Below are 23,785 nucleotides of genomic sequence, written 5' to 3'. Positions count from 1 at the left end.
TATCCAATCATGTGCGAGCTAAAATGCTGTTTTTTATTTTCCTTGCATGTCCCCCTCAGCAGAGGCATATCTAGTGAAAAAAGCGCCTATGGCAAGCACTAAATACTACGCCCCTGTCGAAACATTTGAAACGCATCTTTCAGATAACTTTAAAGCGGATGTGCCAGTATAAAAAAATATTAAAAGCCAGCAGCTACAAATACTGCAGCTGCTGACTTTTAATATTAGGACACTTACCTGTCCTGGAGTCCAGCGCCGTCCGCAGCAGAGGACGAGCGATCGCTCATCTCTCTGCTGCTCCCCCCGCCATCCTCAGTGAGGGAACCAGGAAGTGAAGCGCTCCGGCTTTACTACCCGGTTCCCTACGGCGCATGCGCGAGTCGCGCTGCGCCCGCCGATTGGCTCACACGCTGTGTGCTGGGAGCCGAGTGTTCCCAGCACACAACGGGCGACAGACGGGAAGTCAGAAAAACCCGTCTTTTGCCCGTAGCGTGTGGCCGGAAGTGGGTGCAAATACCTGTCTTTAAACAGGTATCTGCTCCCCCCTGAAAGGTGTCAAATGTGACACCGGAGGGGGGGCGGGTGCCGATCAGCGTGAGTTCCACTTTAGGGTGGAGCTCCGCTTTAACATAAAAAAAACAGTTAACAAAACTAGTGATATTTATCATCCCTTGTGATACCTTGGGTAGTGACATATCCTCTTTATGGAGAAATCTGGGGTTTATTAGACCCCTGATCCCTCCTCTGCCCTCCAAGGCTAGGTAAATGAAGAACCAATACTGGAAGAGATGAAATCTTAATCACTTAAGGCCTCAGTTTTCACAGAGGAGAGGGAGAAACTGATGTTCCTCCTTTTTCTTTGTGCGCTGCCAATCCGACCAGATGGAATGGGAGAACAGGGGAGGGCTGTGGCTGAACGCAGCAGGGGTAGCGCTGCCATTAGCACAGGTGCTAAAAAGGAGATCCTGCCCAGGGCTGGACTGGGACAAAAATTTGGCCCTGGACTTCATCCAGACTGGCCCACTTTGACAGGTCTCTCCCATGGCGGCCGGACAACTCCCGCACCCCCCCCCCCAAGCCCCCTCTCCCCCTTTACTAGCCACTAGCTGTTCCACTTTATTAGAGTAGAACAACTGGTACTCTTATAGGCAGTACTAGTGGGGAAGCTAGACATTATTTCACCAGGGGCAAAGATTAGATCAGTTTGGTGCTCTTATGGGACAAGATTAGGCAGAAGTGAGAAACTCCCAGGCCATAGCTGTTGAGTCAGCTGTCTGTCCCCTCCCGCATGCTCCTCTGTTGTCTCCTCTGGTCCACCCCCTGCTTTTTTGTTCCCCCCTTGTGAGCGCTACGGGAAGGGAGAGATAGAGGGGGGGGGGGCGACATATACAGAGCGCAGTACACTCGTGTATTGTCGGCAATGCTCGGCTACACTCGCGCTGACGTCCTGTACGTCCAGGACGTCAGCGCGGGAGGAGCCGAGACTGCCCGACAATACACGGGTGTACTGCACTCGGTATATGTCGGCGCAGTATTCAAACTCGGCGCGGGTATATACCGCGCACCCACGATTTTGCCCTGATTTTCAGGGCAAAAAAGTGCGCGGTATACGCCGATAAATACGGTATGTTATGCCATATGTTGTTTTTAGAACATGTATGAACAATACTCAGGACTAATAACATGTATGAACAATACTCAGGACTAATAACATGTATGCCATTAGCAATGGTAGCAAGAGCACTTATTTTAGACTATTGATCATCGGGCTCCATTCACACGAATGCTTTTTGCAGAAATGCAGGTGCATTTTTTTTTTTAACATGGTTTCCTATGGAACATGTTTACATCAATGCTTTTTTTGTGCCTCTGCGTTTTTGGAAAGGGTCGGGGACTTTCTTTACTGCAAAAAGCAGCGTTTTGCATGTAATAGATTTTAATGGACCTGCATCCAAAACGCGAAGTATCGTGTTTTTACCACGGTTTGCGTGTTTTTTAACCTGTTTTTCTATTGAGAAGTCAGCAATGTGCACCTCTGTGATTTTCTCAGGAAGGGTTTTCTTTAAAGATGAATTCCAGGTATGGGCATTTTATACATCGTTACATTGACCAAGCTTGAACCAGTATAAAAAAAAAAATCAATTGTAAATGTGTTGGCGCTAAAGACATACAAAAGGAATGTGGAAAAGCAAATGGTGATTAAAAAAGCAAATAAATATATTTTTAATCACCATGTGCTTTTCCACATTCCTTTTGTATGTCTTTAGTGCCAACACATTTACAATTGACTTTTTTATACGGTTCAGTGTTTACACTTTCTTAAAGGGGCAGCTATGTTTTAAATTCAATAACCAGGAGCCATTTTCAACCCACTGAAGCCCCTTCCACACAGGGACGGATCCGTTGCAGCAGAGTCTGCCAGCTCAGCGGGGCATCTCTCTGTTGATCTCCACTGAGCCGGCGGATGACAGGTCTGTCTCTGCTCACTGAGCAGGGAGGGGCCTGTCAAGCGCCGCCGATTCCTATGGAGAGATTGTACAAAAATAGACAGTGGGCCAGATTCTCATACATCCGCGTATCTTTGCGCGGGCGTAACGTATCCGATTTACGTTACGCCTCCGCAACTTAGACGGGCAAGTGCTGTATTCTCAAAGCACTTGCTCCGTAAGTTGCGGCGGCGTAGCGTAAATCGGCCGGCGTAAGCCCGCCTAATTCAAATGTGGGACAGGGGGGCGTGTTTTATGCTAATGTTCTGTGACCCGACAAGATTGACGTTTTTCACGAACGGCGCATGCGCCATCCGTGGAAATCTTCCCAGTGTGCATTGCTCCTAATACGCCGCAAGGACGTATTGGTTTCAACGTGAACGTAAATTACGTCCAACCCCATTCACGGACGAGTTACGCAAACGACGTAAAATTTTCAAATTCTGTCGCGGGAACGACGGCCATACTTAACATTGGTACGCCGCACTTACGCCACCATATAGCAGGGGTAACTTTACGCCGGGAAAAGCCTAACAAAAACGGTGTAACTGTACTGCGTCGGCTGGGCGTACGTTCGTGAATTCGCGTATCTAGCTGATTTACATATTTTGATGCGTAAATCAGCGTACACGTCCCTAGCGGCCAGCATAAATATGCAGTTACGATCCGACGGCGTAAGAGACTTACGCCTGTCGGATCTAAGGGAAATTCTAAGAATCAGGCGCATAGATACGACGGCACAACTCAGAGATACGACTGCGTATCTGGAGATACGCCGTCGTGTCTCTTTTGAGAATCTGGGCCAGCATGTCCGTTTTCATCCGATCTGATCCGTCAGGATGGCCATACGTCTGATTTTAGTGGATCGGATGTCAGCGGACATTGTCACCGCCGCTCCATAGACCTGCATGGAGCGTTCGTTCAGGTCTGCCGGAAAAACTGACAGGCGGATCTGAAAAGTCCACCTGTGTGAAAGGGGCCTTATCATCAAGCTTGAACCAGTGTAACTATGTATACACCATACCTGAGCAATGCTCCTGGAAGCTGGAAATCACTGAAGAAGACGCCACGACTCCAGTGATCACTTGCTTTCTTGTCCCATGCTGTACAGCTGCCCTGCTGCATTCCAACACAGGAGGTTGGCCACTCGGCATGGGTACCATTCAGAGAATGAATGACATCACCAACCTGTCTCTGCACCTCGTCTAATCAGAGCGGCTTACCTCCTGTGTTCAGAATGCAGCACGGCGGCTACTTGGCACAGGACCTGGAAGCCAGTGCAGATCATTGGAGTAGCGGTGTCTACTTCAGTGATTTCCAAGGGCATCAGCCAGGTATAGTATATGAATAGTACCCATTGGTCCAAGCTGGATCAATGCAACTATGTAAAAAAATATATATATCCATAGCGGGAATTCCTCTTTAACCACTTAAGGACCGCCTCCTGCACATTTAAATCGGCAGAATGGCACGGCTGGGCACATGCACGTACATGTACGTGCTGTGCTATTGTCCAGCCCGCGACCCGGTCCGAAGCTCCGGGACCCGATCGCCGCTGGAGTCCCACGATCGGTCCCCGGAGCTGAAGAACGGGGAGAGCCGCGTGTAAACACGGCTTTCCTGTTCTTCACTGTGGCGGTGTCATCGATCGTGTGATCCCTTTTATAGGCATACATAATCGATGACGTCACACCCCCCTACAGTTGTAAACACACTTCAGGTCACACATAACCCCATCAGCGCCCCCTTGTGGTTAACTCCCAAACTGCAACTGTCATTTTCACAATAAACAATGCATTTTAAATGCATTTTTTGCTGTGAAAATTACAATGGTCCCAAAAACGTGTCAAAATTGTCCGAAGTGTCCGCCATAATGTCGCAGTCACAAAAAAAATCGCTGATCGCCGCCATAAGTAGTAAAAAATAAAAATGCAATAAAACTATCCCCTATTTTGTAAACCCTATAAATTTTGCGCAGACCAACCGATAAATGCTTATTGCGATTTTTTTTACCAAAAATAGGTAGAAGAATACGTATCGGCCTAAACTGAGGAAAAAAATATGTTTTTTATATATTTTTGGGGATATTTTTTTATAGCAAAAAGTAAAAAATATATATTTTTTTTCAAAATTGTTGCTTTATTTTTGTTTATAGCGCAAAAAATAAAAACTGCAGAGGTGATCAAATACCACCAAAAGAAAGCTCTATTTGTGGGAAAAAAAGGACGCCAATTTTGTTTGGGAGCCACATCGCACGACCGCGCAATTGTCCGTTAAAGCGACGCAGTGCCGAATCGCAAAACCTGTCCGGGTCCGCCATAATGTCGCAGTCACAAAAAAAATCGCTGATCGCCGCCATAAGTAGTAAAAAATAAAAATGCAATAAAACTATCCCCTATTTTGTAAACGCTATAAATTTTGCGCAGACCAACCGATAAATGCTTATTGCGATTTTTTTTACCAAAAATAGGTAGAAGAATACGTATCGGCCTAAACTGAGGAAAAAAATATGTTTTTTATATATTTTTGGGGATATTTTTTTTATAGCAAAAAGTAAAAAATATATATTTTTTTTCAAAATTGTTGCTTTATTTTTGTTTATAGCGCAAAAAATAAAAACTGCAGAGGTGATCAAATACCACCAAAAGAAAGCTCTATTTGTGGGAAAAAAAGGACGCCAATTTTGTTTGGGAGCCACATCGCACGACCGCGCAATTGTCCGTTAAAGCGACGCAGTGCCGAATCGCAAAACCTGGCCGGGTCCTTTAGCTGCATTTTGGTCCGGGTCTTAAGTGGTTAAGGTTTGTGTACACGGGTACTGTTCTGTGTGTCCATATCTCATCTATGCTTCTTTGTGTGCTCAGCGAGGAGAATAAAGGAAATCTGCAGCTCCTGATGGTAAAACAGATCTTGCCATGAGTCCTGAAATACATCTACCATCTCTATGGAGTTTATTTACTGAAGAGTGCAAAATCAGTCTCACTTCTGCAGAGAAACCAATCAGCTTCTAACCTCAGCTTGTTCCATTAAGCTTTGGCAATAAAACCTGGAAGCCGATTGGTTTTCTATGCAGAAGTGAGACAGATTTTGCACTCTCCAGCTTTAGTAAATGAACCCCTATGTGTTTTTCAGGCATCCCTATGCACTGGCAGACATGATTCAATAAACCCTGCGAGCAGCACCTGCTCCGCTCATTTCACCCTGCGGAGGACAATGCTTTTCATTTATCAAAGTCTCTTACATAACAACCCTCCGTGTATTGCCTCTCAGCTACCAAATAAATTAAACTGCTGAACTGGCCGAATCTCAAAACGTAGGGCTGGCAGAGTGGCAGGGGCTTTCTAGTCCGCCAGATTGAGGCTCTAGTACCCGGGAAACATCTGCCACATAGCCCCACTCCAAGGTTCTTTGTCTTATACTGCAATTTACTTCACAAAGCCATGGCTTATGTGGTTTTTGTCGTAACAATCTTTTTTTAGCAAGAAGATTTGTTATTTTTAGCTCTCAATGCTTAAAAATAACAATTGTCATGTCAAATAACGATTGTTATAGCTTAGTAAATCGAGCCTATGTAGCTTTCACCAGTCTGCTACTGAGAGTGCAGATATCTGTATATGAACACATTTAGCTAGATTCACAAAGAGTTAAGCCGGCGTATCTAAGCTGAATCTAAGGCCGTGTACAGACACCAAACATGTATGATGAAAGCGGTCCGCCAGACCGTTTTCACCGTACATGTCTGGCCGGGGATTTCTGTACGATGGCTGTACTAACCATCATACAGAAATCCGCGCGTTAAGACTACGCGGGGCGTGTCCGCGGCGTCGCCGTGACGATGACGCGGCGACGTGGGCGGGCCTGCCAGTTAAATGCTTCCACGCATGCGTCTAAGTCATTCGACGCATGCGAGGGATGGCGGGCGCTCGGACATGTACGGTAGGTCTGTACAGACGACCGTACATGTCCGAGCGGGCAGGATTCCAGCGGACTGTTTTAAAACAAGTCCAGGAATATTTGCCCGCTGGGAAAAGGCCCGGCGGGCAAATGTTTGCTGGAATCCTGCACGCTCGGGCCTACACACGACCGAACATGTCTGCTGAAACTGGCCCGCGGACCAGTTTCAGCAGACATGTTTGGTCGTGTGTACGGGGCCTTAGCCATCGTACATTTAAGTGGATTCTCAAATTGAGATACACTTAAATGTAGCTAAGATACGACTGCCTGCGCCGTCGTATCTTAGCTGTCTAGTTCCGCCGGCCGCTAGGGGCGTGAACGCTGATTTACGCCTAGAAGGTGTAAATCAGCGAGATATGCCTATTCACGAACGTACGCTTGCCCGTCGCAGTAAAGATACGCCGTTTACGTAAGGCGTTTTCCGGCGTAAAGTTAGACGAACAAATAGCTGGCCTAGCCAATGTTAAGTATGGGCGTCGTTCCCGCGTCGAATTTTGAAAATTTTACGTCGTTTGCGTAAGTCGTCCGTGAATGGGGCTGGACGTAATTTACATTCACGTCGAAACCAATACGTCCTTGCGGTGTACTTTGGAGCAATGCACACTGGCATATGTCCACGGACGGCGCATGCGCCGTTCGTTAAAAATGTCAATCACGTCGGGTCATGTTTTTTTTACATAAAACACGCCCACCTCTTCACAATTTGAATTAGGCGCACTTACGCCGGCCCATTTACGCTACGCCGCCGTAACTTAGGAGGCAAGTGCTTTGTGAATACAGCACTTGCCTCTCTGACTTACGGCGGCATAGCGTAAATACGATACGCTACGCCGGCTCAAAAATATGCCGCCCTACGTGAATCCAGCAGATTGGTGTTTTCTGTGCACTTTTTTTTACATTTTTTGCATAAAAAAGGCTGATCTTCTGCATAGGGGCTACACTTTGGGGGTTATTTACGTAAAGGCAAATCTACTTTGCACTACAAGTGCACTTGAAATTGCACTAAGAGTACACTTGGAAGTGCAGTCGCTGTAAATATGAGGGGTAGATCTGAAATGAGACGATCGGACATTCCGGCAACAAAACAGTGGATTTTTTTCCGACGGACTGTTCACTCAAACTCGTCTTGCATACACACGGTCACACAAATGTCGGAAATTACGAACGTCAAGAAGGCGGTGATGTACAACACTACGACGAGACGAGGAAAATTAAGTTCAATGATTCCGAGCATGCGTAGGATTTTTGTACATTGGCTACAGACGATCGGAATTTCCAACAAGAACTTTTGTTGTCGGAAAAATTGAGAACCAGCTCTCAAACATTTGTTGTTGGAAATTCCGATAGCAAATGTCCGATGGAGCCTACACATGGTCGGATTTTCCGACAAAAAGCTCACATCGAATATTTGTTGTCGGAAGTTCCGACCGTGTGTACACGGCATGAGACATGTTTTACCACACCTTAAGGCAACACAAATTTATGAAGACTATTGTGTGGCCCTCAGGACATATCACGGGTCACACCTGAGACGCACCATATTCACCAAGTTGACCACCACTGGTGTAAGCAATTCACCATCCTTTCTGTAATGTTTGATCGAGTTATATTTAATACGCTCTACCTAACATAAAACATAATGCTATGGGTTTATCAGCTTTATGCTTTTTTCACACGAGGCCGCCAGCTCAGTGGGAGATCTCTCCGCTCAGCCGGCAGATGACAAGTCCCTCTCTGCTCACTGAGAGGGGGAGGGGCTTGTGCAGCGCCGCTGTCTCCTATGGAGAGATCTGATGAAAACGGACAGCGTCATCGATCGTGTGGCATGGACCCAAGACACTCATCTCAGCAGAGATGGGGGATACTGTTAGTGTTCCATTGTCCAGCACAAGCACAATGCAATGAAGGAATTACTCTTTCATAATGCTGCATACACTCTCAATTTTTTTTTTCCGTTCAACCAGCATTTTTTAAACAAGACTTTACAATCACTTTAAACTAACCTCTCCCACCCTACCACTGTATATATACTAGCATCCCATGGTAATGGTATGAGAGAATGTTGTGAGCCCTTGATAAAATAATTTTTGCAATGTCTGCCTTGTGCAGTTGATCCCTATAGACTTATTGGGGGCACTGGGGTTTCGTTTACAGACTTTTTCATCATAACAAAAGAATTATATATATATTTTAAATGCTTCTAGACGCAAACACGGCATGTAAACGTGGCATAACGGACATTTTTAGACGCCGGTTTCTAGCTGTCAAGCTAAATCGTTCAGGAAAGGTTAAACAACATCCCGTGTACATGAAGCCTTACCCCGATCTGTGATCGATATGTCTTGAGGACACACCAATCACAGATGCACGCAGCAGGGGGTTTGCGAAGCAGCCCAATCATTGGAGGAAGTCATATGACGCCCTCCCTGCAATGTGCGACTGCGCTGTAGACGTCATTTGGATATAGAGCGGTCGTGAAAAGTTTAAATGCAAAATTGTCAGCTATGAGTGGAACATTCCTTTAACCCCTTAACGCCTGCCGTACGACTATTTACGTCCGCAAAATGGCACGGACAGGCAGATGGGCGTATATATACATCCTTGCCTTCTAGTGGGTGGGGGGTCCGATCGGGACCCCCTCCGCTGCGTGCGGATTCCCTCGGGGAGCGATCCGGGACGACGGCACGGCTATTCGTTTATAGCCGCTCCGTCGCGATCGCTCCCCAGAGCTGAAGAACGGGGAGAGCCGTATGTAAACACGGCTTCCCCGTGCTTCACTGTGGCGGCGTATCGATCGCGTGATCCTTTTTATAAGGGAGACTCGATCTATGACGTCAGTCCTACAGCCACACCCCCCTACAGTTGTAAACACACACTAGGTGAACCCTAACTCCTACAGTGCCCCCTGTGGTCAACTCCCAAACGGCAACTGTCATTTTCACAATAAACAATGCAATTTAAATGGTCCCAAAAATGTGTCAACATTTTCCGAAGTGTCCGCCATAATGTCGCAGTCACGAAAAAAAAATCGCTGATCGCCGCCAATAGTAGTAAAAAAAAAAAAAGAATTAATAAAAATGCAAAAAAACGATCCCCTATTTTGTAAACGCTATAAATTTTGCGCAAACCAAACGATAAACGCTTATTGCGTTTTTTTTACCAAAAATAGGTAGAAGAATACGTATCGGCCTAAACTGAGGAAAAAAATATTTTTTATATATTTTTGGGAGATATTTATTATAGCAAAAAGTAAAAAATAATTTTTTTTTTCAAAATTGTCGCTCTATTTTTGTTTATAGCGCAAAAAATAAAAACCACACAGGCGATCAAATACCACCAAAAGAAAGCTCTATTTGTGGGAAAAAACGGACGCCAATTTTGTTTGGGAGCCACGTCGCACGACCGCGCAATTGTCAGTTAAAGCGACGCAGTGCCGGAAGCTGAAATTTCACCTGGGCAGGAGGGGGGTATATGTGCCCAGTAAGCAAATGGTTAAATACTGCATTTTTTATTTATTTTTTAACAAATGCTAAAATAAAGCACACACCATACACACACTAAGCTGTATCAAATGATCAGGTAGGTGGACATTTTTTTGCGGTGCTGTCTTACAAAAATTTTGTTTTATTTTGATGATAGACTTTGAACAAAAAGACATATTTTGATCGTTTTTACAGAGAGTTTTAAGTTCTAGTTCAGTAACAACTGGAATCAACAAAAGTAATATTAATTGTGTCCGTGAATCACAATTGGGATATAAACCGCATTTTCAAATATGTAGTGTGGCAAAGTCCATTGGAAATCTTGCTGTACTTTGAATGTATGTAGCTTTATTAACTAATGACAAGAGTTCTGGCTGGCAGCTTAGAAATATATTCATTAACTTTCTAAAAAAAAAAAAAATCAGGCTGATTGTTTAGGATTCGTTATTTGTTGACAGTAAAAGACTGTAAACCCGTTATAGCGCGTCCCAGGATCAAGGCGTGGACGTCGTGTGTACCTAGAAGGAGACATAATGTTCATATTAGGAACATTTATCTAAATGATATCAATAGGCAACTTGCATTTTCGAGGCTCGGCAATCGAGCAATGTTGAATGGGGGGGGCAGCGATGCTGGTTTGCACTTTACCTTCATACGTGTTCACAGCCTCCAGGTTCATAACGTGTCTGATTATGTGATACTCGTCACAAATCCCATTACCGCCAAGCATGTCCCGAGCCTGACGAGCGATATCCAAGGACTTTCCACACGAGTTCCTCTTCAGAAGAGAGATCATTTCTGGAGCAGCTCTGCACAGGTAGGGGTTAAAAACAGAGATTTATTATTATTCCACCCTATGACAGCTTGTCCCTTATCATTACAGGATTTATAGAGCGCCAACAGTTGGCACAGTGCTTTATAAAGTGCAGTTACAATGCAATTTAGTATCAGAGGGCCCTGCTCGTTAGAGCTTACAATCTAAAAGGGAGGGCCAAGGGATAAAAAAGGAAAAAATGCGGGGGAGGAGCAGATTCATTTATTAGAGGCGGGATAGAGATGGGTTTTCAGGGATCACCTAAAGGTGGATAGTGGGATAAAGAATTCCAGGAGGATGGGAGATAAAAGATCCTCCTGCTGGCCACAACAGCAAATTATTTTCAAGTTTACACAGGTAATGAATGGTTGCTGTAGACAGGAGAAGATAAAACAAAAACAGAAAAATACCGCGCTAGGAAAAATACTAAATTACCATAAGCTGCAACGACTAAGTGTTATACACACAAAAATAGTACAAAGAAAAAAGATGAAGTTGCGCTGGAGACAGGAGAAGATGCCTGCCATTATCGCTACTACCCAGAGAAGCCTACTGGGCCCTTCATGTACTTGTAGGTTGTTGTTGTTTTTTCCACCGCCGGCGACCCGCTCCTGCTGTGATTGGACACAGAGGGAGCCAATCAGCGGGTCTCGCGGACACGATGTGCGCCGGGACCCGCCATTCGTTCCCGAGGCAGATAAAATGGTTATCTGCCATTGTAAACAAGGAAGATCACCGTTCTGTAAGAGGGGAAGATGGAGATCTTGTGTTTCTGCCAAGTCTTCCCCCAGTCAAAGCACCTCCCCCACACAGCAAGCACTCCCAAGGAACACAATAAACCCTTTGATTGCCCCCGATGTTAACCCCTTCCCTGCCTGTGTCATTAGTACAGTGAATATTTTTTTAGCACTGATCACTGTACTGGTGTAACTGGTCCCCAAAAAGTGTCACTTAGACTGCTTTCACACTGAAAGTGCTGGCCATCAGTGCTGCTCGTTTTAGCGCTGTTTAAGTGGCGCTTTTGCATCGCTAGCAGGGAGCTTTTAAGCCCAAAAAAAGAGTTAACTCCAGTTTTGCATGGCTTTTCAGGAACTTTCAAATCGTTTTTCAGGCTCTTTAAAAAAAGGCGCTGCCCAATTCATTCCAATAGGTAGGGTGATTTGGGAGTGATAAATACAGCGCTCCCAACCCACCCCAAAGATGCTGCTTGCAGGACTTTTTGGGATGTCCCGCAAGCGCACAACCCGGGTGTGAAAAGTCACAATGGAATGAATAGGAGGCAGTTTCAGGCACTTAGCAGAGGCTATTTCCAGAACTAAAGCCCCTGAAAACCACCCCAGTGTGAAAGGGGTCTTAGTGTCAGATTTGACAGCCGCAATGTCGCTGTCCCACAAAAAAGGAAAAAATTGCCGATCACCGCCAACCAAAAAATAAAAATTGCATAAATATATCCTATAATTTGTAGACGGTATAACTTTTGAGCAAGCCAATCAATATACGCTTATTGGGATTTTTCTTTTTGTGCCAAAAATATATAGCAGAATACATTTTGACCTAAACTGATGACGGAAATATATATATATTTTTTAAAATGTATTGGGTATTTTTTATAGCAGAAGGTAATTTATTTTTTATTTTTTTCAAAATTGTCGGTCTTTCTTTGGTTATACCATAAAAAAAATTAAATGCAGAGGTGAACAAATACCACCAAAAGAAAGCTCTATTTGAGGGGAAAACGGACATCAATTCTATTTGGGTACATCGTCACACGACCGTGCAATTGTCAGTTAAAGTAACGCAGTGCCGTATCGCAAAAAAAGGTCATGAAAGGGGGGGGGGGAGGGGTGCTAAACATTCTGAATCTGAAGTGGTTATCAACCACAGCTCAGGGCCGACATACAAATATCAAAAATACGTAAAAAATGGCAAAGGACAAAGGGCCAGATTCAGAGAAGAGATACGCCGTCGTATCTCTTGTCGTATCTATGCGGCTGATTCATAGAATCAGTTCCGCATAGATAGCCCTTAGATTCGACTTACACCGTCGGATCTTAGGATGCAATACTTCGGCCGCCGCTGGGGGGATTTTGCGTCGTATTCCAGCGTCGGGTATGCAAATGAGGTTTTACGGAGATCCACAAAGGTTTTCGCCTTCGTTACGTCGTCGCTAGTAATTTTTTCCCGTCGCAAATTTACACCTGCTTTAACATGGCTTAACTTTAGTCGAGCCATGTTAAAGTATGGCCGTCGTTCCCGGGTCGAATTTAATTTTTTTTTTTGTTTTGGCGTAAGACGTCCGGGAATACGAATGGACGCTACGCACGTCGCCGTTCTAAAAAACGGGAATTTCAAAACTGAGCATGCGCAGTACGTCCGGCGCGGGAGCGCGCCTAATTTAAATGGTACACACCCCATTTGAATTGGGCAGGCTTGCGCCGGACGTGTTTACGATACACCGCCGCAAGTTTACAGGTAAGTGCTTTGTGGATCAGACACTTACACTGAAAACTTGCGGCGGTGTAACGTAAACGGGTTACGTTGCGCCGCCGCAATTGTACCAGAATCTGGCCCAAAGTGATCACAGAGTGTCCCCCATGGGCGGCGCAGGGGGTGGGGTTCTGGGAGGTCAATAGATACCCTCCTAGAACTGGGTGACTGTGCTGTAGCCGTTTTTCACCAACAGCACAGTCAGCAAGTGCTGGCTGGCTATTGTTATTGTATGGGAGACAATACAGTTTTTGATGGATTTTGAGCTGTCTGGGTGACATTTTCAGAACATGAAGGTGAACCTGAACAGACGCAATGGAGGGACAAACCAGAAGCAATGAAGCCCAGTGTTTTAACATTGTACACCATTCCTGAGAAATACTTATTCTGTTACAGAAAAGAAGCACTCCTGAGTCTACTGTGCATAAATTGCATCCTCCAGGGATACAGCTTTTACCTCAGCAATGAGCCTCTGTGTCTCACTATGGAGTGATAACAAGTCAGGTTGGTCACATGAAGGATGTTGTTGTCTGACAACCAACCCTGAGATGACCCAGATAAAACCTTTAAGCTGCTTTCACACTGCTCCATTGCTAAAACGCGGTAGAAAATGCATTTTTGCTGTTTTCTACCTCTTTTCTGGTCCTTTTTGCAACTGTGAAAAAAAACTTCAAAGATGCAACTTTGATGCTTTTTTTGCTGCATTTTCCATTCATTTCAATAGGGAGGTGCGTTTTTGATGCAGTTTCATGCACCAAAAAAGCAGCACTTTTAAAAATGCAACTGAATAGCTTGAAGCGTTCCATAGGATTTAATAGTCATGCATTTTTTCTCCGCTTTTGGTAAGGCAAAAGTGGAAGAAAAATCTTGCCGGTGTGAAAGGGGTCTTAAAGTTATTTTGTTTTCTGTCTGTGTCCTGTTGGGTGCCTTCACTTCTTGCTCTGCAAACCACAGAAACTGAAAAAAAAAATCCCCAAAATAGGGGGGTGAGTCTGGGAACTCCTGTCTTTAACCACTTCACTCCCGGAAAAATTGGCTGCCTAATGACAGGGCCATTCTTTGCATCACTTTAACCGACAATTGCGCGGTCATGCGACGCTGTACCCAAACAAAATTGACATCCTTTTTTCCCCACAAATAGAGCTTTCTTTTGGTGGTATTTGATTACCTCTGCGTTTTTTTTTGGCGCTATAAACAAAAGAGCGACATTTAAAAAAAAAAACACAATATTTAGTATTTTTTGTTATAATAAATATCCCAATTTAAAAAAAAATAATAAAAAAAAGTTTTTCCTTCGTTTAAGCCGAAATGTATTCTTCTACATATATTTGGTAAAGAAAATCGCAATAAGCGTATATTGATAAAAGTTATAGGCCCGGATTCACATACATTGGCGCATATTTATGCCGGCGTAGCGTATCTAATATACGCTACGCCGACGTTGCGCAGAGAGGCAAGCACCGAATTCATAAAGCACTTGCCTCTAAACTGCACTGGGTTCCCTCGGCGTAAGCCGTCGTAGGTGGAAGTGGGCGTGAGCCATGCTAATGAGGCGTGACCCCATGCAAATGATGGGCCGAGTGCCATCCAAGTACTTAAAACGAACGGCGCATGCTCACAATCACGTCGGAACTACTCCCTAAGATACGACGAATCACTGCCTTTGACGTGAACGTAACCTACGCCCAGCCCTATTCACGTACTACGTAAAAGACGTAAAATACGACGGCTGTGTTCCCTGGTCCATACCTTTGCATGGGTTGCCCTCATATATGGGGAATAACTTTACGCCAGACGTACGACTTACGCAAACCGCGTATATTATGCGCGGGGCGCAATTACGCTTGTGAATCGGCGTATCTCCCTCATTTGCATATGTGCATAGAAAATCAATGGGAGCGGCAAATGCGCCCAGCGTAAATATGCGCCCACGATACGACGGCGTCGGCAAGTTACGTCGGTCGTAGGAAGCCTATTTTTAGGCGTATCTTAGTATGTGGGTCGGCGCACAGATACGACGGCGCACATTTGTACTTACGCCGGCGTATCTTGAGATACGTTGGCGTAAGTGCTTTGTGAATCCGGGCCATAGTGTCTACAAAATAGGGGATAGATTTATAGTATTTTTATTATTATTTTTACTATTAATAGTGGTGATCTGCGATTTTTATCGTGACTGCGACATTATGGTGGACACATCAGACACTTTTGACACATTATTGGGACCATTGGAATTTTTATACAGCGATCAGTGCTATAAAAATGCACTGATAACTGTAAAAATATCACCTGCAGGAAAGGGGTTAACACTAGGGGGCGATCAAGGGGCTGTGTTCCCTGATGTGTGTTCTAACTGAAGGGGGATGGGACTGACTAGAGGAAATTATAGATTGTGGTTCCTAGCTATTAGGAACTCACGATATGCATTTCTTCACTGAACAGAACAGGAATATGTGTATTTACACACACACGCCCGCCCCTGTTCTGCCTCTCCTGCCCGGAGATCGCTCGTGGCTGGCGGTCTTCGCGAGCGCCGGTCACTAGCATCGGCACCCCCACGATGCGGCGGGCGCACGCCTGCTAGCACCGCTTAAAGCGACCGATGTAGAGTTAGGACTGTTCGCCCAGCGGAGCCAACCTGCCGCGGCTGGTCCAACATTCGTCATCAGAATATATTTCCATAAGTTGGAAGATTTCCCCTCACTTTTCCTATGACGACTCAAAATTTTAGGATTTCCATTACTTAGTCTCGTTGACAATGGTGAAAAAAAAAAAATTAGAAGACTGGCATACCCCAGCTGGCACACAGACCATAATATAAAAATTGACAGCGAGGATAACCCTCACCACTAGAAAAAAACTAAAATAACACGCAGCACGCCTCATCGTTCTTAGAATCGGTGGCGGCTCAACAATGGCAGTAAGTACATCTTGGTCCTTCCTTTTTACTTTGGCCCATAGAAGCAGATAAATAAATGATCGTGTGGTAAGACTACTCCGACAAGGGCCTTGTGGTTGATGTCATGAAGAATAGCATTTCACTAAGGAGCTGAAGGACTAAAGAATTGGCTTGGAGAAGCTACAACATGTCTTCAACATACAGAACAAGTCCAGCTGAATGTGACCAACGTCTCCTAGATCTATCATGACTTGGATAAATGAGAACCTTCACAGACATTTCATAAAGAAGCCAATCCAGTGGTGACTGGTACATACTTGTCCTCGTCTTTCAGTCTCCCCAACTGTAGGCAGGCCTGCAGACCGATGGTGATCTCCGTCAGCATATCCGCCAGCTTCTTCTGAATCAGCTGGTTCCTGGCGAGCGGAACACCAAACTGAATTCTGTATGAAGAACAAAGAATCAGGCTTGGATCTCAAAACTGGATCAACTACTTGAAAGGCTTCTGAATTGGGTTTATGCAGACCTACCATTACGGTCACATATCATCCAATTTTAGTTAAATATAGTTACAGTACATACCAGCCTTGCTAGTGTGTCAATGCCTGGGTCATGTATCATTTATAAAAGCTGCCCTATTTAAAGTGGAACTCCACCCAAAAGGGGAAGCCCCGCCCCCTCGATTTACCACCTTTGGATGGGAGTGGGTACCTAGTTTTGACAGGTACCCACTCCCACTTCCGGCGAACTGAGCCGGACGTTCAGCCCCCCACTTCTTCTCCCGCAGCCTCCAGGGACTGCACGGGTCCCAGAAGACATCAGCTTATTAAAGAGGAAGTAAACCCGGATGGGTTTTACTTCCTCTTTTGCTCACTGCAAATAGCTGGATTCACGTAGGGCGGCGTATGTTTCAGCCGGCGTAGCGTATCGTATTTACGCTACGCCGCTGTAAGTCAGAGAGGCAAGTGCTGTATTCACAAAGCACTTGCCTCCTAAGTTACAGCGGCGTTGCGTATATGGCCCGTCGTAAGCGCGCCTAATTCAAATTGTGAAGAGGTGGGCGTGTTTTATGTAAATAAACCATGACCCCACGTAAATGACGTTTTGAACGAATGGCGCATGCGCCGTCCGTGGACGTATCCCAGTGCGCATGCTCCAAATTACGCCGCAAGGACTTATTGGTTTCGACGTGAACGTAAATTACGTCCAGCCCCATTCACGGACGACTTACGCAAACGACGTAAAAATTTCAAAATTCGACGCGGGAACGACGGCCATACTTAACATTGGCTAGTCCAGCTTTTTGTTCGACTAACTTTAAGCCTGAAAACACCTTACGTAAACGGCGTATCTTTACTGCGACGGGCAAGCATACGTTCGTGAATAGGCGTATCTCGATGATTTACGCATTCTTGGTGTAAATCCGCGTAAACGCCCCTAGCGGCCGGCCTAAGTAGAAAGCTAAGATACGACGGCGCAGTCGTATCTTAGCTAGATTTAAGTGTATCTCATTTTGAGAATACACTTAAAGATACGACGGCGCAGATTCAAAGTTACGACGGCGTATTTACTGATACGCCGGCTTAACTCTTTCTGAATCTAGCTATAAAAGCATAATGGGCTAATATGCATCGCATACTAGCCCATTATGCAACACTTTGTGTCCCCTGTGCAGGCTGCGTCCATCTTCTCGCCCCTCTTCCTTCCGGGGGCTGTGGACTCCGGCTCTGTGATTGGCCAGAGCCGCGTGACATCACTCCCGAGCGGGAGCCGCCGGTAGCAGCACAGTCTAACTGAAGCAACGACGACTTCGGCACATGCAGATACAGGGGGTATCTCCTAAACCGTGCAGGTTTAGGAGATATCCAGGGTAGCTACAGGTGAGCTATATTATAGGCTTACCTGTAGCAAAAAGTGGTTTGTAAGGGTTTAAAACCACCTTAACAAAGCGCAGTAGGAAATCGGCTGTGCCAGCTTCCCTTAGTCAAGATGGAGTCACCAGCAGACGATAACTAATTGAAGAATCGTCTCAGAAGAGAACACCGCTGGATGCCTGGGACAGGTAAGTGTCCTAATATTAAGGCTGCATTCACACCTTGGCGTACAAAATCGCGGAGTTTTGTCCCGCGAATTGCGGCGACAAATTGCGGCGTTTTGTACCGCGATTTGCGGCGACAAAACGCCGCGATTGTGAATGCAGCCTTACCCCCTCTATGGAGATGGTTCACATCTCCTATGCCGAACGCCGAAAGCCGCCTGAAAAAAAGGTCTGGGACTTGTTTTCAGGCGGCAGGCGTACGGCGTTCGGCGTGGAGATGTGAACCATTTCCATAGAGGGCAATGTGAAATCATCCCTCCAGCGTCTCAGGGGCGGCTGCGGCGTCGTACTACAGGCGTATATACGCCTAGGTGTGAACGGGGGCTAAAAGTCAACTGCTACAGTATTTGTAGCTGCTGACTTTTAATTTTTTTCTTTTTTTGGGGGGGGGGGGGGGGTCTGGAGCTCCTCTTTAAATAGCCTTAGCATGCACAGTATTCCCTTTAGCCTCTGAAACCTTGCAAGGCTTTGGACATGCACAGACAAGATTAGCCAGGGCTAGGTTGGCGAAAGATTGCGGAGCATTACATGACAGGCAGACCAGGAAACCTGAGCTGTCTAAGCAGATCAGGATTGACGAGGTGAAAAGGTCAGCAATAAAGCGTAATTAAACACTGCTACATTTTTTTTTTAATTATAAAGGACCCCATGAGATTTATGCCAGAATGTGCCAGTATGCACCGCATGTTATAGCAGGCTTACCTCACAAACTATGCCCTCCAGCCCTGTGCTGTCAGTGCTCTTGCTAATTGTAACGGAATGGCCCGTGACACCCAGAGACTTTTGAAGGATGCGGGGTACTCCTGTGCCAGCTGTACTAATGACTCTTGGGTCTAGGGTCATCCTATGTTCCTTTGGTGGCATAAGATGACTGAGAAATGATATCTCGGATTACATGAGATGGGACATTAATGATAATTCATGTATTGCAGGATCTTGGAATATTACAGGTTGTTTATTCTGACCCCCAACAGGGCAATAAGAATGTCTCATAGACTGTTGAGATGCTAATTAAGGCTGCCTATTGTGGGATGTTTAAGTGTCTTGCTGTGATTGCATTCTGTGTCCATTGTGCTAATTAGGTCTGCTTATACAGACCATTTCATTGTGTATGCTAATGACACTGTTTTGTGTGAAAAGTCTATTGATGATAGATATGTGTTGGCAGTCTGAACGGTCAGATGTCTGACTTCTCAGGTACAGTGAATTAGCATGTCAATTATGTTTAGTAAAGGAATGTGTTTTGTATAACAGGTGGGGATCACTTATTGCAGAGCCAGACCGTCTGGATAATGATTAGTAATTAGTCCATCTGAATGTGTATTAAAGCCCCCATTGTGTGATGTTGGGGGTGGAGAGTTTCATTGTCCCTGTGATTAACTGTAGCATGCTTGTAACTGTATATAACAAGCTGAGTGTACCATTAAAAGTATTCATTCATTTTGGAACAAGTAACAGAGCTGTGTGTCTCGTTATTCTGGGAAATAGAATGGGTCCTGTCGGCTGGATTGTCGGATAAGCTGTCGTGGTTGGTGGAATGGAAGATCGTGAACGGTGTTAACCCCTGACCGCTACACTAATCATGGGCACTTCCATCTTCTCCTGGTCTTCCTACTGGCTTTCATCTGATCTGACACTTGGGTGGCCAGGCCGCGATAACGTCACTCCTAAACATACGCATGGGAGTCCTGCCATTATTATACGCTGCGTTACGAATGCGCAGCGAAATGTACATTACCACCAATAGGTGGGGAGAAGCATTTTTTTTAGAAGAGACCAATAGGGTCTCTTCTGTCATAAAACCCCACCTGTCAGCATTTTTGTTTTTCAATTTCACTTTTGAGTGCAGAATATAAGATTTGACACAAGTTTTCACAGATCAAAATGGATCAGGTATTTCAGGGACCACTTCTGGGGACAAACTAAACCCAATACAAATAATAGAAAACTCAGTAAGGGGTCTGTGGGGGCTTCAAATGACATGTTGGCGACAACAGATTGCCTGGCAGCCCTCTGAAGGGCAAGAGATGAACATGTACAGTGCCTAGAAAAAGTATTCATACCCCTTGAAATTTTCCACATTTTGTCATGTTACAACCAAAAACATACATTTATTTTATTGGTTGCACATGAAAAAATTTGGAAAAATTCAAAGGGTATGAATACTTTTTCAAGGCACTCTAAAAGTCTTTTATTTACATCAATGCAATTCAGGTTCGGGAAAAGCTTCTACTTAAAATCCGTCATATATGGGGGAACCACATTTTCTGCAGATTTTCTCACGGCTGCATACCATATGTACTTTTTCCCTTATTATTTCACAGCTGAAAAATTCAATGCACTGCAACCCACCTAAAGGCAGCGTTGTGGGTGAACAGGGTGCAAAGATGACATGGATTTATAAAGCTAGCGATTAGCCTGGTTGATTTGTGTACAGGGTGGGCCATTTATTTGGATACACCTTAATAAAATGGGAATGGTTGGTAATATTAAAGTGGAGTTCCACCCATAAATATAACATTACATCAGTAGTTTTAAAAAAATGTCATTAGTCCTTTACGAAAAACATTTTTTTTTTTAGATGCCTTCAAAGTGTTGTTGCTAGGCAGAATAGTTAATCTTCCCACTTCCTGCACCTAGGTGCTTAATGCTTCCTAACCTACACCGCACAGACTCCTGGGAATGTAGTGGGTGTAACTTTCCAGGAGTCTGTGCATTCCCCAGTCTCAAAGAATCATGTGACTTGGACAGCACAGGTGCTGAAACCTGATCTGACACTGCTTGTGCAGCACTGAGCATGTGCGAGGTCTGCAAGGCTGAAATCCAGGAAGTCATACAGTCTGGCTTCATGATGCCCACACTTAAGATGGCCCCAGTCAATTTCTATTTTATAAAGTGTCTAAATTCTGTAACAACCTAACAAAACAGACCTTAGTTTACAGACTAACTTTACTAGAATACATTAAGCTTGTGTATTACAGGGGTATTTATATTTAAAAAGTGAAATTGTGGCCGGAACTCCGCTTTAACTCCCTGTTTGTGGCACATTAGTATATGTAAGGGGGGAAACTTTTCAAGATGGGTGGTGACCATGTCGGCCATTTTGAAGTCGGCCATTTTGAATCAAACTTTTGTTTTTGGTGTATCCATATAAATGGCCCACCCTGTAGATTAATGTAGGTCTCTTCATAGTGTGAATAAGCCCTAAATTACAAATGTATTCTAGTAGGGTAAAAAACAAAAACAAAAAATAAGCCTTCGCCCACATCACAGCACAGCTAGCCCCTTGCACCTCAGAGACACCCAACATGGGAAGAGGGCGCCGTGTACCCCAATACATACCTGTCCAGCGTGTACTGTCTGGCTGTATGGAAGCAGAACTCCGCAGCACCCAGAGCACCCCAAGCTATTCCATATCGGGCGTTATTCAGACACCCAAATGGCCCCTGCAACAAAAACACAGTTATACATTGTAAATGTAATGAAGAGTTATAGGAAGGGTTATTTGGAATATTTGCAAACATGCAGAAGCCCATGCACTTTAGCCATAAAACTTTATGGTTGGTTATATTTAGCTTCCCTTTACTCTTCTGTCTCTTTGGGAAGGAAAGTAATATACCTGATACATGGAATTCATTCATTTCTCTCCCAGGTGACGTCACCGAGAGACAGCTGAGGCCACAGCAATGTCACATGATGGGGAGAAAATCTTCAGCCCCATGTTGGCTCCGAATAGGTTTGACTTGCAGCTTACACTTGGCTTCCTTTGCTTGCTCCTGTGAGCAGCGGAAAGGAAATTAGGTATGTGCAGCTATGGGCGCCCGCTCTAAAGTGAACCTGTTGCTTGACCCTTTTGTGCACTTTAACCACTTAAGACCTGGACCTTTAGGCAGCTAAAGGACCCGGGCAGGTTTTGCCATTCGGCACTGCGTCGCTTTAACAGACAATCGTGCGACGTGGCTCCCAAACAAAATTGGCGTCCTTTTTTTCCCCACAATTTTTTTTTAGTGGTTTTTGATCACCTCTGCGGTTTTTATTTTTTGCGCTATAAACAAAAATAGAGCGTCAATTTTGAAAAAAATGCAATATTTTTTACTTTTTGCTTTAATAAATATCCCCCAAAAATATATAAAAATTTATTTTTTTCCTCAGTTTAGACCGATACGTATTCTTCTACATATTTTTGTTAATTTTTTTTGCAATAAGCGTTTATCGGTTGGTTTGCGCAAAAATTATAGCGTTTACAAAATAGGGGATAGTTTTATTGCATTTTTAAATTTTTTTTTTTTTTACTACTAATGGCGGCAATCAGCGATTTTTTTCGTGACTGTGACATTATGGCGCACACTTCGGACAATTTTGACACATTTTTGGGACCATTGTCATTTTCACAGCAAAAAATGCATTTAAAATGCATTGTTTACTGTGAAAAGGACAATTGCAGTTTGGGAGTTAACCACAAGGGGGCGCTGAAGGGGTTATGTATGACCTAATATGTGTTTCTAACTGTAGGGGGGTGTGACTGTAGGTGTGACATCATCGATTGTGTATCCCTATAAAAGGGATCACACGATCGATGACGCCGCCACAGTGTAGAACGGAGAAGTTGTGTTTACACACGGCTCTCCCCGTTCTTCAGCTCCGGGGACCGTTCGCGGGACTCCAGCGGCGATCGGGTCCGCGAGTCCCGGAGCTTCGGACCGGGCCGCGTGCCCGCGACCTACGGCTGGGTACTAGCACAGGACGTACCTGTACATGGATGTGCCCAGCCGTGCCATTCTGCCGACGTAAATATGCAGGAGGCGGTCCTTAAGTGGTTAACCACTAGCTGACCTGCTGCCGTCATTATACTACAGCAGGTTGGCTCTCCTGGGCAAATTGCCGTAGCTGTATGTCGGCCCTTTAAATAGACTTGGCAGGCACGTGCACCCGCAGCGTGACGTAGGAGCTGATGCACGTGCCCGGAGGTCGCAATGTCCGCCAGGCACCCGCGATCGCTCCTGAGAGAGAGAGAGAGAACGGGGGATCTGTCGATGTAAACAGACAGATTCCGCAATCTGTCAGGGAGAGGAGAGAGATCTGCTGTTTCTAGGGATTAGAAACAACGATCTCTCTCCTCCTCCAGTCAGTACACTCCCCCCACTGTTACACCTGCTTAGGGAGCACAGTTAACCCCTTGAGCGCCCCCTAGTGTTAACCCCTTCCCTGCCAGTGACATTTATACAGTAATCAGTGGCTATTTTTAGCTCTGATCGCTGTATAAATGTCACTGGTCCCAAAAAAGTGTCCAAACTGTCTGATCTGTCCGTCGCAATGTCGCAATCCTGCTAAAAATCGCAGATCGCCACCATTACTAGTAAAATATAAATACTAAAAATGACATAAATCTATCCCCTATTTAGTAGACGCTATAACTTTTGCGCAAACAAAGCAATATATACGCTTATTGCGATTTTGTTAACCAAAAATATGTAGAAGAATACGTATCGGCCTAAACTGATGAATACATTTGTTATTTTAATTGGGGGGATATTTATTATAGCAAAAGGTTAAACATCTCCTGAT

At 44.9% G+C, this 23,785-nt stretch overlaps 1 protein-coding gene across 2 annotated transcripts in view; it reads right to left on the bottom strand.

Annotated features, from left to right (window-relative positions):
* Nucleotides 1-10,044: 10,044 nt before the first annotated feature.
* Nucleotides 10,045-23,785, bottom strand: part of GCDH (glutaryl-CoA dehydrogenase) — a 55,204-nt gene continuing 41,463 nt past the window's right edge. For both annotated transcript variants that reach the window (XM_040346487.1, XM_040346488.1), the window contains 4 exons: nt 21,563-21,666; nt 16,440-16,565; nt 10,571-10,731; nt 10,045-10,440 (listed from right to left, as the gene is read on the bottom strand). In XM_040346487.1, coding sequence (XP_040202421.1) covers nt 10,367-10,440; nt 10,571-10,731; nt 16,440-16,565; nt 21,563-21,666 — 465 coding nt within the window. In that variant the 3' untranslated portion in view covers nt 10,045-10,366. The remainder of the gene's footprint in view (nt 10,441-10,570; nt 10,732-16,439; nt 16,566-21,562; nt 21,667-23,785) is intronic.

This window comes from Rana temporaria, chromosome 3, assembly GCF_905171775.1.
Source record: "Rana temporaria chromosome 3, aRanTem1.1, whole genome shotgun sequence".
Classification (NCBI taxonomy): domain Eukaryota; kingdom Metazoa; phylum Chordata; class Amphibia; order Anura; family Ranidae; genus Rana; species Rana temporaria.
Note: the sequence above shows the minus strand (reverse complement) of the source record. Positions and strands in the feature narration are given on the sequence as shown.